Raw genomic sequence first — 16,882 nt, forward strand, 5'->3', positions numbered from 1 at the left:
ATCGTCCCCATCACAAAAGGCCTGGCATCAGCAATGTAGCCATCCATCCTGGTGATCTGGCAGCACTTAATTGCGCCACGATGGAGTCTGCTATTTGATCACCCAATCAGCAATGCCTCATATGCTACATGCTCCTAGGAACACTTTGTCTACTGGTCCCACTATCTCCTTTGGGACTACTGGTGCCAGAAATGTGGATGAGTCTGCCCTCAGATTTGTAGTTTGCTACAGTACGGGTAGAGATTACCGGAGAAATATTCTACGGAATGATGTGACAAGTCGCTCCTCTTGGCAATAAGCTCATGCTTCTATGGGCAATCGTCATCTCCTTGTGAAGCTTCAAAAATTTTGCTCCTGGGAGCCGGCCGCATATTTCAGATAGCTAGCCAGACCCAAAATAGTCATTAGACGTGCGTACACAAGTTTTTGGGGCCTACTGCTACAGTGTTGCTAATAGTTACCCGGGTTCCCAGGAACTCGGGCCATTCACCAAACCCTAAAATAACCGACTGCCTGACGTGCCAGAGATAAAAGGTGTTACTCGAAATGGGATATATAGTTGATTTTTCGTTCCTTCCATAAAAACGTTATATTCACCCCTCTTTTTTTTCTCGGTAATCTGTCCAATTCTAAGCCCACACTCTGCTAATACAGTGAGTTCTCTCGGATTTTCTGGATTTGAGAAATGCCAACTAATCCTGATTCTAGTCTGCTTGCTTACAATGACCGAACCAACAAGCAACAATAAGTTCACTGCGCAATGCGCAAAAGCGGCGCGGTGCAGCGTCACCGCCCTTCTGAAAAAAATCAAAACAGCGGAGGTTACAACTGAGGCTGTCAAGGAGCTTTCTCATCTACTATATTCCATCGACAAGGCACTGGACAGGGCTGTATCGTTGTTTGACCAGCCACAGTCATGCATATTCAAACTCGGAGATCAACATCACCTCCGCATGGCAATTTGGAGCAACCAAGGTGCTTGTGAAAGATATCAGGACATTTTCACAAAGTGGACAAGTCACTCCAATGACGACACTCTGCGCGATTCGGAATGGAATTCCTTTGATATCTTCAAAGATATAGAATCGCGGCTTTTGAGTGAAAGGCTACGACTCTTCAAAGTTACCATAGATAAGGCGGTGCAAACCTCCGCATTGTATGTTGATCCTGAATCCCCTATTCTTCCAATTGCCAGCTCACTAGGGTAATTTTCCAGACTTCTACCTTTTCCGCCTCGGAAAACATATCCGATGACGAGTGGAACTCGATACTGGTGAAAGAAAGCTCCCTGCCCTCGGCCATTATCGAAGCGAACAAAAGTCATCAAGCACATCAGCTCATAGAAAGGGCTGCAGAGCGCATTATTTGCGAAATCAAAGGACATGGCATTGCAATGCAATACCATCGAAATTTTCTTGATGGACTTGTGGTTGAGTTTCACCAGCTATGATGGGGGCAAAGAACTGATTCATGGAACCAAGATCAGCTTTTCCCAAATGCTGTTAGTGAATTGCCCGATGAAAGCTAACTTTCCTGTCAGATTGGGGTTTTTTGTAGGAACGGAACCGTGATAGCTAGGCCTCAGAGCATATCTGATGATTTCGACCTTCATCCGCTCCTATGGTTCATCTCGAACTCGTTTCAAAGATAGCTGACCAAATATGGTGGTGATTCAACCAATGGTGCCTAGCAAGTATTCAATATAGTTAGTGGAGTTCTTCATGCATGTTAACATTATGTTAAAGCAGCCAGATGGGCTCTCAAGATTAATGTACAAGCTGGAATGAGTCTGCCTCTGTGCATCATGTTTCTGGCAGAGAGCTTCTTGTCAAGAACAGTTTCCAGTATAGCTAGATCCATCGCCCCTTGTCCACCTCAGCAGATCTTATTCTCATATAGGGGCTCCTCAGCCCCCCTTGGCAAGTTGGCATGCTAGCTTTGATGTTCCAAGCCTTGTCAAAGACTAGACACTGTAGAACGATTTTAGGCCTCCTTTAGATATAATATTGGATATTCGACCAACTATTTAATCGGTAATATTTTACATCTGTTTCGGGAGCGTAATGAGGCCTTCCCGTATGTAAAGTAATTTACAAACCTAGTATATTTCCTGGCACCGCCACGATATATTACGCTAAGCCACAGCTCCAATAATTTACAAAAGGTGAAGGTAAGTTCGAAACACGTATAGTTTTGTCATGGAATATCTTACCGTTGATTTCTTGGTTGGCTTGAATTACTAATTAATCTAATTCAGTAATCCCTGCTATGTATTCGATGATGAATATATCGAGCGTTAATACGGTACAGTACATAAAACTGATTCTATAATTGAGCAAGTGGGATAAATTGGGAGAGTGATGAATTTTGAGTGATGAATTTTGAGTGATGAATTTTGAGTGATGAATTTTGAGTGATGAATTTTGAGTGATGAATTTTGAGTGATGAATTTTGAGTGATGAATTTTGAGTGATGAATTTTCAGTGATGAATTTTGAGGGTGATGAATATTGAATCTAATGCGCAAGTTTCTCTAGTCTGAACCATTTGATTCGCACATCATCACTTCCAATAAGCTGGAAATTAAGGCGACGAGAAGGTGGTGACAGGCCAACAAAACACAACAAACAAATTCAGTAATACGGGTTCGAACACGGAACTGATAATACAGGATGGATCGAAATTAGTTTCACCACTTGCACACAGAAATTATTTCTCGAACCCTCTTTCGACACATACTACACCTAATAGAGTTAGTCTTTCCCTGAAGTCCTGTCTTGGCAGTAACATAAGACAGCTGTAAATAACAGCATAAAATTATCCTCTGTATTTCGCTTGTATGGCTTTCGGGGTTTCTATAATATCGAGCCCGCAAACAAGGAAAACAATGAAAACAAAAGGGAGAACTTCCTAACCAGGCTACATATTAGGCCAGACTTCAGTTTGACCACTCTCATGAAAACACGCTTTCAGTCATCTAGCTCTGACCTCTTTTCTTCGCAGTCTTCCGGATCTAAAAGCAGAAAAGATGTTCTGCATTTGGTTATTAAGGTGGAATTCGAATCTAGCGATAAGTGCAGAAGACAATCTTCTGCATGACGTATTGTGCAAGTGTTTTAGCTTTGACACGTGATATCTCTTCAACAAGCAAGTTAACAACATGTTGAGCATGTGAGGAAATTCCGCCAGTTTGATACACATGATTTAGAATAGGCACCAGGCACTATTTGATGCGAGCATTTCAGCAGTTCAGTGCCATGAAGTTACGCAAGCATGTTTTTCCGGTCCGCCTCATTTCTTTCCTGCTGGCTGCGCTGGGCCCGCTCAGCTTTTTTCCGGCCAGCTTCATCTCTTTCCTGCTGGCTGCGCTGGGCCCGCTCAGCTTTTTTCCGGCCAGCTTCATCTCTTTCCTGCTGGCTGCGCTGGGCCCGCTCAGCTTTTTTCCGGCCAGCTTCATCTCTTTCCTGCTGGCTGCGCTGGGCCCGCTCGGCTTTTTTCCGGTCCGCCTCATTTCTTTCCTGTTGATTTCTCTGTTCTCTTTCAATCTTCCTTTGTTGGGATTCCTCCGTCTGTTGACATAACTTTGCCCGGCGAACCGCTTTCTGAGTCTGTGAAACCTCAATGTCCTCGGCCATTCTCGTAATATTCGCCAATTTTCTTTCCATTGCGGAATTCTGAAGATCCCGCATACGTCGGATATTCGCCGTTTTTCCTTCTGAGAGCGCATGAGTCTGCATATTTCCCTCGCCGTACTGTTGGAATGTTGCTCGGCGAGGAGCTACTTGTGGCAGGGAAGGGCTTCGGACATCCCAGAATGTCTGAATGGATTGGTCCAACTTGCAACGAGAAAAAGAGTCAGCAAAACTGGTACTGCGAGACAGCAGAGATAATCAAACATACTAATCCACCAAAATCCTTTCGAAATTCTGTCCCACCAAGACGATTCAAAGTTGCCAACACACTTTTTGCACTTGTTGCGTACTTAGCGATAGTAGTTGCATTCACGGGGGCTCGGTGCACAGCACAATGTCGGATTTGACGAATTCTATGCAAATCAGAGCAGAAGGATTCACGTTCATTTCCTGTTATGCCACAAGATTGGAAGAGCTTCTTATGGTGGAAACAAAAATATTCGATGGCTTTTTCCGAAAGCTGACTCAGTTCGGCCGCCTCGGGGCAGGACCAGTGGCATTCGTGGGCTAAGGCTGGAGCTGCTGAGCGTAAAATGTGATACAAAAAGAACTCCAGCTGCTTCTGCCACCGACAAAGAAGACTGTGTCTTCCGACAAAGCTTAAATAACGTTAGATGCGGCGAGACGTATCGCATGGAGCTTGAGAGACTTACCTTTCATCTGAAGCACTGCTTTCTGCCGAGCCTTGATCTAAGTGGCTCATCTTGATACACGCAAAGTACTGAATTGTCTGAACCTCCAGTTATTTCGCATAGTATGTAAATAGTCTAAACCTCCGGTTATACAGCAAAGTTTGTGAAGTATGAGCGGCCTTTCCTGGAAACTAATATATGCCTAGATATTAAGCGCCACTCAACAACGAGTATGACGTTAAGACTTCGGTTGAGATTAGCAATGCTTGAAACGAAATTCGTCACTACACTGATACTGTTCAGCTTGAGCCTTATCGGTGACATCATTTACTTGCGGACAAGTTTTAAACTTTTACTATCATTGTGAGTTCGAAAGATGTGATTCACCTTAAAAGAAAGTTACTGTAGTAGAGATACCAGCATCTACTTACTTATTCGAGCTGACGAATGTCCCAGCTGACTAGAATGCACACTTCCAGACAGATCATTGTTTACTTCGCCTTAGGACAATTATAGTATCTTGGTTAGTATATTATCACGTGATATACCTTTCAATACGATACAATATTTGTGACAGGGCTAGGTCAGAAATAGGACTAGTGCGTTTCGGACTAGGGTTCGAGAAAGATTTTATGAGAGCAAGGTGGTGAAACTGATTTCGATCCATCCTGTAAAGAGAAGGGCCACGAAAGGCCGTGACGAGGCTCTAAGTTTCTGTCAAGAAGTGGATCATTCTACATGTACATAACCAAGATATATAGTTGTCGTATCCTGCATATCGTTCGCGAGGGGTCGGGGTAAATGAAATTACTACTACTACTACTACTACTACTACTACTACTACTACTCCTGTAAAGAGAAGATGGGAATGTGATCGATGGATTTGGGGTTGGGGAAGGAAGAAGGAAAGAAATTGTCCAATGTAACATGACACAGAATCATAGAACCCAGATCGAATCACCGTGGTTTCCCTTCCAGCAGCCTATGATTATAAATATGGCTCCCGCTCTGCCTGCCACATAGATGCATAAAGACCACCTAGATCCACGAGTTCGCCATGAGTGCCTCTTTCCACTATTTTACCTCGATTCAAAACAAGAATGCAGTGTGCCCCCATAATGGTTTTGAGTCTATGTGTGATTATCATTGTGGTCTGGTGACAATCGGTTTCGGTGAGAGAATTTTGAACATATCTTTCGGTCACAGGGTCGAGTGCGGATGTTGCCTCATCCAACAATCGGATATTCTTGCCTCTCAAACCGCTTAAAAATAGCCGGGCCAGTGCCAGACGCTGCCTCTCACCTCCGCTGAAATTTTTGCCATGAGGACCAGCCATGGCTTTGTAGCCTCCCGGTAATTTGTTGATCTTTTCAAGAATTGTAGCATACCGGCAGGCCTCCGTCACCTCTTCATTGCTAGCTCCAGCATTACCTAAAGTCATGTTGTCCCAGATAGACTGGTTTAACAATGGAGGATCTTGCGACACCACGGCAATGTGCTTTCGAAAGTCATGATCCATGATGTCATGCCCATCGATGGTAATCCTCCCTTGGAATTTGAGAAATCCACAGAGGAGATCAAATATCGTGGATTTACCACCGCCAGATTCTCCCACCAGGGCTGTGGTGGTCCCCGGTTCGCAATCGAATGTGAGCCCTTCGAGGATGCACTGTTTATCCCGATGGTATGTGACATTCTCAAACTTGATACTGCCGGTACATATGCCTGATGGGACATCGACGCGCCTGTCGACCACCGTTGGTTCGGCTCGAAGAATTTCCAACATGCGCTCGGCATTGATTAGAGCAGTCTGGAAAGAGTCATAGAGCCGTGCGAAGGAGTTCAGTGGAATCAGGAGCTGTGATACATACGTAATCACTTGCATGAACTCGCCCACAGATCGCAGGCTAATAGAGAACTGATACAAGGCAATATAGCATGTGAAGGCAAACAAAGCTGACAAAACGCTGCTTTGAAGGGTATTCTGCACCATTCCAAGAATCTTTGTAGCTGACTGAGATATCTTAGTATGCCTCAAAGCGCGGCGATATCGGCCAATTTCTCGTTGTTCCCCATTGCATTGCTTGATATGCTTATATGAACCAATCAATTCGGCCCTAGATATATGCATGTTAGATTTTCTATCTCAAAGGCCCTCGGCAGCGTACTGTAAGCTCACTTTATGTTTTCTTCCTCCTTTGTGGCCCTCGTCGTCCGTCTCTTGGGTTCTGCTTTCCATTGGGTCATGCGCGCAATGACAGAAAAGAAGACAACAGAGAATACTCCAACAATGAGGGCAAAATAGGCATCAAAAGCAGCCAGGAAGTAGCCACTTGCGAACACCAAGTTTAGTATTGCCGGAAGGAATTCGAACAAAATTTGTTCAAGGAACTCCGTGATGGATTTGCCTTTGTTCAAAGCTGATGCGACTTCACCCGTCTTTCTGGTCTGATGCCACTCCAAGTCGAGAGAATAGACGTGTACCAACCCTGTTATCGAAAGTTGCTGATAAATGTACATGCTCATTGGTATCCAGAGAGCGGAACGCAGAATGTTCAAGAAATCCGGTAGGTAACAATAAAAAGCAAATAGTGAGACCTCAAGCCATGGAACCCTTATGATCTCTACCCCTTCTTGGGTTTTCAAAGCCGTAGTAATAGCCCCAAGCTGATAATTGGATAACGCTTTGACCCCTATCTGGAGCACAACAAGGAAGGTACAGGCCGCCACCACAGATTGAAGACGGTATGACTTGGATGGCCACATGCACGGCCAAAAAGGTGAGTAAAGGCTTAGATACTCCCACAAACTGCCATTCTTTGCAACACGGCTGTGACTATTTGAGTTTCCAATCTCCGATTCGGGAATCAGAAGCCAAGCGGTCTCTAAATCATTTGATCTTGTAAAGGAGAAGCACTTGCAAGTGTATAGTAGAGCTAAAGCAAGCAGAAGCAGAATTCGAAGGCCATTGAAGGCCACTTCGATAAGTTCCCAGGTGGTGACACCCCAACGAACCGGACCACCGTGCGAATTTCCGATGGCTGGCTCAAAATGGACTGAGGTATAACGCGACAAAGAGGTACCCAAAATACCGAGTTCGATGGGTAGGGCAGCAATCCAACACGTGAAGACAGTTATAGATGGTGATTTAGCATCGAGCAGAGTCATCAAGACCATTGTGTAGAAGAAAACGGAGCAAACGAGGTAGATCTATTATCCTTAGTTTAAATGCGAGTAGGGGTTACCATATCTGCTAAAGACATACCGCCATGGACTCTCCGCCCCACCAATGCTCCGACCAGGCTACTTTGACATGTATGATATATGTCAACGTATCCACAGTGTATGTCATGAGAACACCACTTGAGAGCCACAAGAAGTACATATTGACGGATATCGAATTCCTGTTTTGTCGGTGACATGAATTTATGTCTGGGCCCGAGCCGGTGTCTTTCCTCTGTTCCTTCCTCACGGCAACCACAGTTTCGACCACGGAGACGCAGATGAAGAGTAATATAAGGAGGACGGGGTATAAAGTGCGCAGGGGCTCGAGCAAGTCGTGATCTGGCTGGTGCTCCATGGTGACTGCCTCATTGACGTGAAGGGATTCGAACAGATGCACGGTTGTAGATTGATGCGACTTAAGAGCTCTCAAGAGGAGATGAATCAAGTCTTCAGTAGAAACCCAAAGATGCAGAATCCTGGGCGAACTATTGGGATCCCCAAAAATCCAATTCAAAGTAGAATGGGGGAAGCCTAACCAAAGATAAACAGGCCGAAGAGGCAGAAAGAATAAGTTGAACCCGAACGATCGATCAACAGCAAGGCTTTGAGTTTTTAAGGCGCTTGCTCGGTTTGCTTTGACCCTGGCTGGGTCAGACTCAGGGTTGTGATTACTGGCTCGAAAAGGGGCTAGATGCGTACTACCAGGATACCGCCAATTAAACCCCACTCGATCTTTAAAATGGGATAAGATGCGCGATTTTCTCACTATCGATCAAGCGCCAGGCTCGCACTCAGTGTAGCCAATAGCTTGTCCAAACACACCGAAAACTTGGCTCGACTCAGAGACTGCATAGGACATGCAGTAAGTGGAGCCATCAACTAGCCATCAGCTGGACAATTGAACTTCGCTAACAACTGCATGCACTAGTCTTAGACTGCGCTCGTTCCTCCAACGATCACGAACTATGTGACACCCATGAGTCTAGAACATCTATGGAGAGCGGAGGGAAACATAAGAGGGAGGGAGAGTGAGAGGGAATGGAATAGAGGGGAGCCAGGGAGGTTGGAGGGAAGCGGTGGAGGGAGATTGGAGGGAAGTTTAGGAGAGAAAAGACCCATGAAACCGGTTTGTTGGGCAGCCAATGCTATGGCTACCTCCTGGGATTTGCGCACAAATGTTCTCCACGCGTTTGTAGCATATTGTAGGATTTGAAAGCGGGGCAACAAGGCATTCTTCTCGGCGTTCCGAATAAGCCGTGCTTATTCTGGGTTTGATTGAAAGCCACGCAAACAGCGATGGGAGGCCATGAAACCGAGAATAGATAGCTTCTCGTCTTAGCCATGTTGTACGTTACATTGTCTAGATCTATTTGACAGAAGAACTAAAAAGGACAAGGAAGTGGTCTTCGCATACCAGCCCTCAACAAACTATATAATACAAAAACGCTGGCGAAGGGAGTCCATGTGTATAATAAAAATATGCGGCTGAGAAGGTAGCAAGATTCCAAGGAAGACTTGGAAGGCTAGAGCCCCTTGTCGCAACTCCTTTTGAGGCTAGTAGGCCGTATCAGACTGCATGAACCTGATTAATCTATACTACTGAATTTTCGAATTCTTTTATTTGGAAAACGAGAAATTTATTCCAATTTTTGGGCTTGAAAATGTGCATGATTAATGGAATCTTCATCAACATCACCAGGCCGGTCAATGAACCAGCCGTCTACCATCCACCGCAACTAGCACCAGTATCTTTTCCTGCTACTCACAAGCAAGCTTTGGCTTGATCCATTCGTTCACTTCTGCGACGGCAGATGCAGGATCTGTTCGATACTTTAAAAGATAATTTTCAATCTCAGCAGGGCTGAATCTCCTGCCGGGAACGTACCGCGCAAACTCGGCAGAAAGCGAATGTAGTATATCTGTCTCATGATGGATATTTCCGGTCCTCTGATCTTGATCGCTATCGCCCAAAGGATTGCATGGCGTGTAGAAGGCAAAGAAAAGCTTTTGGACAGACAGGGTACTAGCAAGTTCAAATTCGACTTCAATGTCCACGCGACCTGGGCGAGTCAAAGCTTGATCAAGCCTGTCCCTGTGGTTCGTAGTCATGATAAGAATACGACCTGGCTTGGCACACACGCCGTCTATGCAATTGAGCAAAGCTGAGAGACTGATCAACCTCTGACCCAAAGGATAATCATCATCATGAACTGACAAGAGCTGCTCATCGCTTATTTCAACCTGATTGGCATTCACATCGTTGGGGCGTTTTCGTAAACCGGCCGAGTCAATATCCTCAAAAAGGAGCACACATCGTGTTGGGAGGTCCTGAAGGAGTAGCGCTAACCCATCTTCATCCAGAGAATTCAGGCTGAGCGTATAGATGTCCAGCCCCAGAAAAGTAGCCATTGCAACACACAGGCTCGTTTTACCCGTGCCCGGAGGGCCATGGAAAAGGTAGCCTCGTCGGTAATTTATATTATGGTTCTTATACCACTGGCTTGTATCTGGATGGAGGAATTTTTTGGCATCTTCAAAAACCTCTTTTTTCTCGGTATCAAGTACCACGCTGTCCATGAGTCGACAGACATTGCTTGACATGGGGACCCATTTATAAGACCCCTGCCGTTTCATCCCTTGAAAGACGTTGATTTCGCTGCTCTTATTCTGGAGACTTTGCATCTGAATCTCTTCGAGGAGCGTTTTCAACAAACCCTGATTCCATGGAGCAGTATAAATTGCGATATTCTCCATAAAGGCGTAGAAGGAATCGTTGTTAGATGTTGCGAATGATTTTCGACAGAGGGCAAATATACGACCGCAGTGCCAAAAGAAAAAAAAATCATCTTTCTTTGGCGTGAACTGGATGGGTTTTCTCTTGTTCCAGTATCGAAGGCGGTGCCAGAATCTCTGATCATTAGGGCTGGCGTCTGGTCGACTATCGTCCCCCAATTGGCCCTTTTCTTGCTCTTCTTTGTCCTCCTCAAATTTCAGGCTGCGAAATGGTGAATTATAGCTCGTCTTTGTCCCAGCGATGGAGCATCTCGTTTGGTTCAATTGATCATGCCCGGCTATCCATGCCATAGCTAGGTCATACAGTGGATCCTGATACATGATATCCACTGAGGCAGCATAATGCAGAACCAAATTTTGGAATTGGTGAAACAACTTTGGCAGTATAAAGGCGAACGTCCAAAAAATCGCTATTGTGACGATATAGAACGAATAGGCGGAGAGATCAATTTGAAGATAAAATGAAACAAGTCGTGACAAGGGACCAAAGCCAGGTAAAAGCATGTCAAGTAATGTCTCGTTTGACAAGCTCGCAGAATTGTTCGAAGGCATTTTTCACGGTCAGAAAAGCGCAAAGGCTCAGGGGCAGACTTTGAAATGTGAAGATACGAATGAAGACCATGAGCTCTGAAGGACTTATATACATTTTCCACGTAAGGTGGCCCCAGTATATTACACCCCAAATGGAGAAAAGAATTCCACCTTCAGGGGCACCTTGTCAGAATTGCATTCTCAAAAATCTTCTGGAAACTAGCCCAATTCCTGCTAGCCCAATTGGGACTATGATTAAAGGCTCGAGCGTAATATACTTATATTCTGAGAGAAAATATTCAATATACAACGAATAGTAGGCATCGCCGCTTCCAGGCTGCTTGATCGGGCACTGGAGCCTGCCAGCCCCACCGGACAGAGTTCCAGCCATGCATGCTGCGCTGCAACTGCCATAAGCCAGATGACCAGCATGAATACGACTTGTATTTTGACCCTTCCCACTCAACCCAACTCCAAGAACTCGTTCACAAGGTTTGTGCACAGCCTTGTTTTTCATCCGTGTGATATTTCTGCCTATAATTTGGAAATTTGGCACCCGCGTCGACAAAAGCCACCTCCTATACTAGTCCCGTCATACTTTCTACCTTCTTATTTCAGCCCCAATGTAACAAGATTTTTCAATCTAGACTTCCCCTGAATACTTGGGCTTGAAAGTATTGAAAATTGGCTTAGTGGACCTTTTTAAACGTACGATGTACTCAGGGCTTAGTCCAGGACAAGCATGTCATAAGGAGTACCTACAAATGGCATTGACATAGATGACGGTGTTCTAGTAAAATAGGCGGGACCGACACAGTGCGTACAAACAGCCTGATGACCACAAAAGGTGAAGGGAATCTAACCGGTTTCTGTGACCCACTTGTGACAGTAATCTGGTTCGGACACGACATTGACGGGCTAAGAGGTATTCAAGAGAGCCGTGCAGATAGGTGTGATGGGTCAAAGAGATCCGCATGAAGAAGGAAGTAGTCCCACCAATGAAGCCGGTGTTGATAAGTCATTTTCTTGACCTGTGCTTGAGTCCCAAGACGCTGTATAGTGCATGTTCTAGACTCATGGGCGCGTCATAGTACGAGATCGTCGGAGGTATGCTCGGGATGTAAGGAAAGTGCATGCAGGTCCGACATGGCGGAAAACGAGTCTACCTTACTTTCTCCATATCTCCCCTCTCTTGACTTGGTTTTTGAATCTTAGACACAGCCTTTGATTGGAAGTTTAAATGTATAGAGAAGCTTCTTTGTAGCGCGAAGGAGTGCTTTCATCGGAGGTTACCTATTGGTGCGTTAATACGGTCGAATTTGCATTGAAGAGATGATATAGCTAGCTTGTGCAAGGATCATCAGGGCTCCATAATCTGTTTCCCAAGAGCGGGCAAGCTCCGGTAACTATAGAAGCCTTTCAAGCTTGCGCAATTTGATTATATCGAATGTGATGGGCTTGCATTGGTCTCAAAAGAACCGGCGAATAAGGAGAAGTGGAGTTTTCTGCCCAATGATTGAAGGAGATCAGAGCAGTCAGCCCCTGTTCCGCACGTCTGGCTATTTCCGGCACTTGTATTCAATGTCACAACAGCCATTGGTAAAAAAGAGTTCATGCGCATAGAATGGCGCATGTTAATTGGTGACCGCAAGCAGCCCCACTGATAGTTCCTAGTGAATCAAGCTAAACCACTTGCCCGTCGGAAGCTCCCTTTTGGGTTTAGCGACGCGATCGGCGAACCTTGTTGTATTACACGATCTTTCAAAACACCATGTCACAAAACCAGGTGGGGCTCGTTGCTCCTACCAATAAAGACGCTAGGTACCATGCGCACGCACCCTTTCTTACCAATGGCCGTCGTAATGCTAAAAACGGGTACCTGGGGCTGCCAAGCGTGCGCAGCAGGAGCTCGCCGTTCTCAATATCTGTCGGTACGAGGAAGTTGAGTTATTGGCCGGCAACGATTGGACCAACGTTAAGTCACAAACAGCAGAGGAAGGCCCACTTTTTTCCCTCGCCATTTTAAACGGCCCTTCCCAGTTAAGACTGTCAGATTTGATTCAGCTGCTGCCACGGTGCTTGCATCTACGGCTGGATCCCTTAAAATTGCCAGAATGGACGATCAAGCTTCTTTCCCCTTCAACATGCAGGGCACGCGCCCACGCCTGTCTGTTCGACGCGCCCGGGACCCCCCAAGAACTCCGAGAGTCAGATTTACTGCGATCACCCAGATTGTCAAGCTGAACCTGCTACTTTCCATCGTCCTTGTGACTGGCAGTGATTACTCCGCAACCCCTAAAATTTGTTATCATATGCGCAGACCTCCAGATGCCAAAGTGACCTTGACTTAGAACCGCAAGCGGCTCAAAGCTCAAAAAACATAAATTGGGCCAGCCATATGGAATATTGGGCCTCAGTTAAGCAAGATTGCTGGTCTTGTATGTAGGCTTAAAATCTATGAAATGAACCTTGTTTGTTTATTCATCGGAATGCGGATTTGGGCGTCTTGTTATTCTTATCGGCAGAACAATAATTTTGGAGAATGTTCCTTTCCGCCAAGACCGATCTTGTCACGTGTTATGACATTTATATACGTTGTCCCTTTCGACAAATCCATCCATTCCCTTGATTGTTGCAAGTCATTTTCCATTCATTTTCCAATAAAAAGAGCTTCAAATTGTCGGCTGCACTATGGATTTGGCCCCTTGCAATGAAGATCGTGAAGATGAACTTCAGCTTTCCTCTCCACAATTAGGCCTCGCAACAAACGAAGCCCGAAATTACTGGTATTCGCTCGCCGATGATGCCAGGGCACATTTACATAACGTCAACCTTCTTGAGATGGTCTCGCCACAAGATATACTATGCAAAGTTCCGGCTTTTCCCGCCAGCCCCCTCGCACTTCAGGAGGTGCTTCTCTCGGAATCCGGCTCTAAGGCGATTATAGCTATGGCGTCATCCACCATGCGTCCCACCGAGACAGACAAATGCAATACCCGAGACACAACAAAAGAAGTCCAATCAGCATTGTTGGTTGGCATACAATCTCCCATTTCCTGCCATTTCACCGGCACCTGCTTTGAACAAAAATTTGGGGTGCAGGGAGGTGATGGCCGCAAGCTTCCAAATTTCACTGGTATCATCTCGCTTGCTTGGGCTTATATCCTCTCAAGCCGCCTAGTTGAATCTCAGCAGCAACAAGGCGCGGATATTTCTTATACCTCCTCGACCGCGATATGGCAGCATCATGATATAGAAGATATGACCGCCGTTGAAATTGAGATTGGTGAGGTCGATGAGAGTACTGCCCGGTGGTGGGCGGCTATCCTAGCCCCTAGACAAGGATGGAGAACTTTTCTTTTGAAGAAGGAAGATGAGGCTTACTATTCACCTTGGTCACTTTCTCTGGATAAAGGTCCAGAGTTCAGAGTTGTTTGGCACGACAATAGAACCCATTGCCCAATTTCTGCTGTCTCACCACCATCGTCGCAAACTGCCATGAGACTTCTCGCTCAATTTTGCTTACTGCATGGTCTACGTGAGCAATATCATGCCGCATTCTTTGCGGCCTTGACATTTCCCACGCACAAACACCTCGAGATGGCTGTTGAACTGCCATTGCCTGTAGTGACTCAGATTCACTTGGCTCGCGCTCTGGACACGTACCAAGTCAATGAATTCCTCTCTTTGAGCAAAGACATTCCTTCTTTTATGGCCCTCAGTTGCAACCACAGTGTTGTGATGTCCAGTCTGTGTGGCTCATTTTGGGAGCCCAATATCCCATGCAGCCATGTTAGTCCATGGTTGCATCCGATTTTGGAGGAAATTCCCAAGGCCCCTTGGATATGTGAGAAACCAGGGCGATATCATGAAATCATTGCTCTTATATGTGGGCAACGCCGTCCGCACCTCCGGGCCCTTTGGATCGGAGCTGCCCTCAGCGGGCTTGTGCCGAAGGTCCTTGGATATGTTCGAAGTGGCACACCTCCCCTTGACCCCAACGGCTTTGCTTGGACAAGTTCTCCTCAGTCTTTCATGGATCTTACGGGGTCAGGGCCATATTTTTACGAAGATATCTCGGGAAACAACGCCATAAGACGTGCCGATGCCTGGAGGCTCTTGTACCTCCCGACCCCAGAAGATGACGGACTTTACTATAAAAGTCTCCCTTTCTCACCATGGCCACCTGTCGGCCAAACAGTCGACATAAATTGCGCACTGCGAATTCGCGTACACAAATCATGTGCAAGGCATCGTCTGGCCTACACTTATTGGACTTGGAGATTGCAGGACGGGTCTTCCTTGAATGACCAGGGATTTTCGCCGGGTGACCCCAGCTATCCCGAAGAAGATTCCTTCGTGCAATCACAGCGAAAGGACAACTCGCGATATCCGAATATTCCGATCTCTCCATCTCAGGATGCGTCGCGTGAGGCATCGTCCGAAATCTTCCGCTGGGTTCTCGCCAATCACGAAGGAAAGCCCCCTGAGCCAGTATATGAACACGAATGGATTGAGGGTTGTGACATCAGTGATGGATACTGTTCAGAAACAAGAGATGAGCCCAGCAGTGAAAACAGTTATTTGAATGAGGAGGAAAGTTGTCTACGAGGACGGAACATAGATGGCAGTTTGTTTCCGGTCTTGCGAGAAACTCAGGTAATGGAGTGGATGGAGAACAATTTATAATACGGTTTAAGACGGAAACTATATTCACCTATCAATACTAAATTGTTTACTCGTATTTTATTTTTCTTTGACGACTTTAAAGGATATCAATTCAAGCCATTGCTGTGGCGAGGCGATTAAATTATATGCACAAAGTACATTTCACAATATGATTCAAGCTGAGAAGAGAGACGAAAGAGAAAGGAAATAAGAAAGACAAACAACAAAAGGAAGCACGTCGTTAAACTATACTATTCCTAATCGGGTTACCACCCTTCCCCGCACACTACACCCTGCTTAGCCCTACGTAGCTAAATTCGTGACAATTGCAGCAACGCAATTCACCAATCAGGGGTGGCGCCTGGATGATCAGGACAGCTTTTGCAAATTCTGTAATTCACTCCATTGCAACCTCCAGCAACTTGGCACCGTTTCCACCTAACAAGACAACCTGGTGCCTTGCAGGCCTTGATTTTATGCTCGTTGTTCTGGTGCTGGCACTTGGAATTGGTGCATTCACCGGAAACCCCAGAACTTGTGGTCATATTGGCGACAAAGTTTGCTAAGTGCGTGCTCTCTGTTATTAAGAAAGCTCGACAGGCTACTTGAATATAGCATACCTAAATGATTCGTCCACAGTGGTCGCCGGATTGCAAATCACACTCGTGCGAATTAATCGGAAGGATAGTTGAGCTCTTATAGTTATCTTTGCTGTTGCGCGAAGTAGGAGAGCCTGATGAAGAAAGGTGCAAAGCGAGACAGCAAATCGTTGCACGGAAGCCACAGTGCTATCGTGAAGAAAAAAAGACTCACGGTTGGAGGAAGCAGGAAATGTGGGTATTTATGTACTTCTCATAATCGCAACATGAATCTTAGTAAGCTTCCGCTCAACTAATTAAACGCCAGAGAACAGCAGAGGAGCTTTAGGCAGGATTTCCAAAGAGTGAGCACGTACCCACCACACATACCAAGCTAGTATGCGATTGTATTTGGAAGCAAGGTCGATGACTGGCCAAGCCGCAGTATCAGAATTTGTCCAGCCAATCGGACCTAGTCGTCTTATTCGCCCATTTATTTAGATACTAATGAGACTTGAAGTTTGCACAAGATCTTTTATGGGTGTTGGCGCCGGTGGCGACGTATGGCTCCCCCTATAGGTTAGATAAGCTAAAAGGGGCGTATCACAGACAGGTTTCACAGGTTTCACAGTTTGGAAACTTTTGCTAGAGCTCTTTAGGTAAATATTGGCGCCTGACGCAGCACGATTGGCTATAAGTGAGACCAGTCTCGTTCACGTCCTAGGCTGGCACGAACATAGACATATGCTATTATTAGGTGTATC

General features: G+C 45.8%; 5 protein-coding genes across 5 annotated transcripts; 2 read left to right on the forward strand and 3 right to left on the reverse strand.

Annotated features, from left to right (window-relative positions):
- Window positions 1-3,262: 3,262 nt before the first annotated feature.
- On the reverse strand, window positions 3,263-4,394 carry N7466_011047 (uncharacterized protein; the record flags this gene model as incomplete). The annotated part of the gene is made up of 3 exons (XM_057170436.1): window positions 3,263-3,835; window positions 3,900-4,272; window positions 4,345-4,394. The coding sequence occupies 3 exons, from the start codon at window positions 4,392-4,394 to the stop codon at window positions 3,263-3,265; spliced, it is 996 nt and encodes a 331-aa protein (XP_057016168.1).
- Window positions 4,395-5,311: 917 nt separating this feature from the next.
- N7466_011048 (ABC transporter ATP-binding protein) lies at window positions 5,312-7,903 on the reverse strand (the record flags this gene model as incomplete). The annotated part of the gene is made up of 3 exons (XM_057170437.1): window positions 5,312-6,440; window positions 6,503-7,533; window positions 7,589-7,903. The coding sequence occupies 3 exons, from the start codon at window positions 7,901-7,903 to the stop codon at window positions 5,312-5,314; spliced, it is 2,475 nt and encodes an 824-aa protein (XP_057016169.1).
- Window positions 7,904-9,306: 1,403 nt separating this feature from the next.
- On the reverse strand, window positions 9,307-10,893 carry N7466_011049 (BCS1 and AAA domain-containing protein; the record flags this gene model as incomplete). Its single annotated transcript, XM_057170438.1, has 1 exon — window positions 9,307-10,893. The coding sequence occupies one exon, from the start codon at window positions 10,891-10,893 to the stop codon at window positions 9,307-9,309; it is 1,587 nt and encodes a 528-aa protein (XP_057016170.1).
- Window positions 10,894-12,643: 1,750 nt separating this feature from the next.
- N7466_011050 (Zinc finger C2H2) lies at window positions 12,644-13,223 on the forward strand (the record flags this gene model as incomplete). Its single annotated transcript, XM_057170439.1, has 2 exons — window positions 12,644-12,803; window positions 12,913-13,223. 2 exons carry the CDS (start codon window positions 12,644-12,646, stop codon window positions 13,221-13,223), a joined length of 471 nt encoding a protein of 156 aa, XP_057016171.1.
- Window positions 13,224-13,563: 340 nt separating this feature from the next.
- N7466_011051 (uncharacterized protein) lies at window positions 13,564-15,561 on the forward strand (the record flags this gene model as incomplete). Its single annotated transcript, XM_057170440.1, has 1 exon — window positions 13,564-15,561. One exon carries the CDS (start codon window positions 13,564-13,566, stop codon window positions 15,559-15,561), a length of 1,998 nt encoding a protein of 665 aa, XP_057016172.1.
- Between the last annotated feature and the right edge of the window lie 1,321 nt (window positions 15,562-16,882).

This window comes from Penicillium verhagenii (genome assembly GCF_028828195.1).
Source record: "Penicillium verhagenii strain IBT 33310 chromosome Unknown utg000012l_segment0_segment0, whole genome shotgun sequence".
Taxonomy (NCBI): Eukaryota; Fungi; Ascomycota; class Eurotiomycetes; order Eurotiales; family Aspergillaceae; genus Penicillium; species Penicillium verhagenii.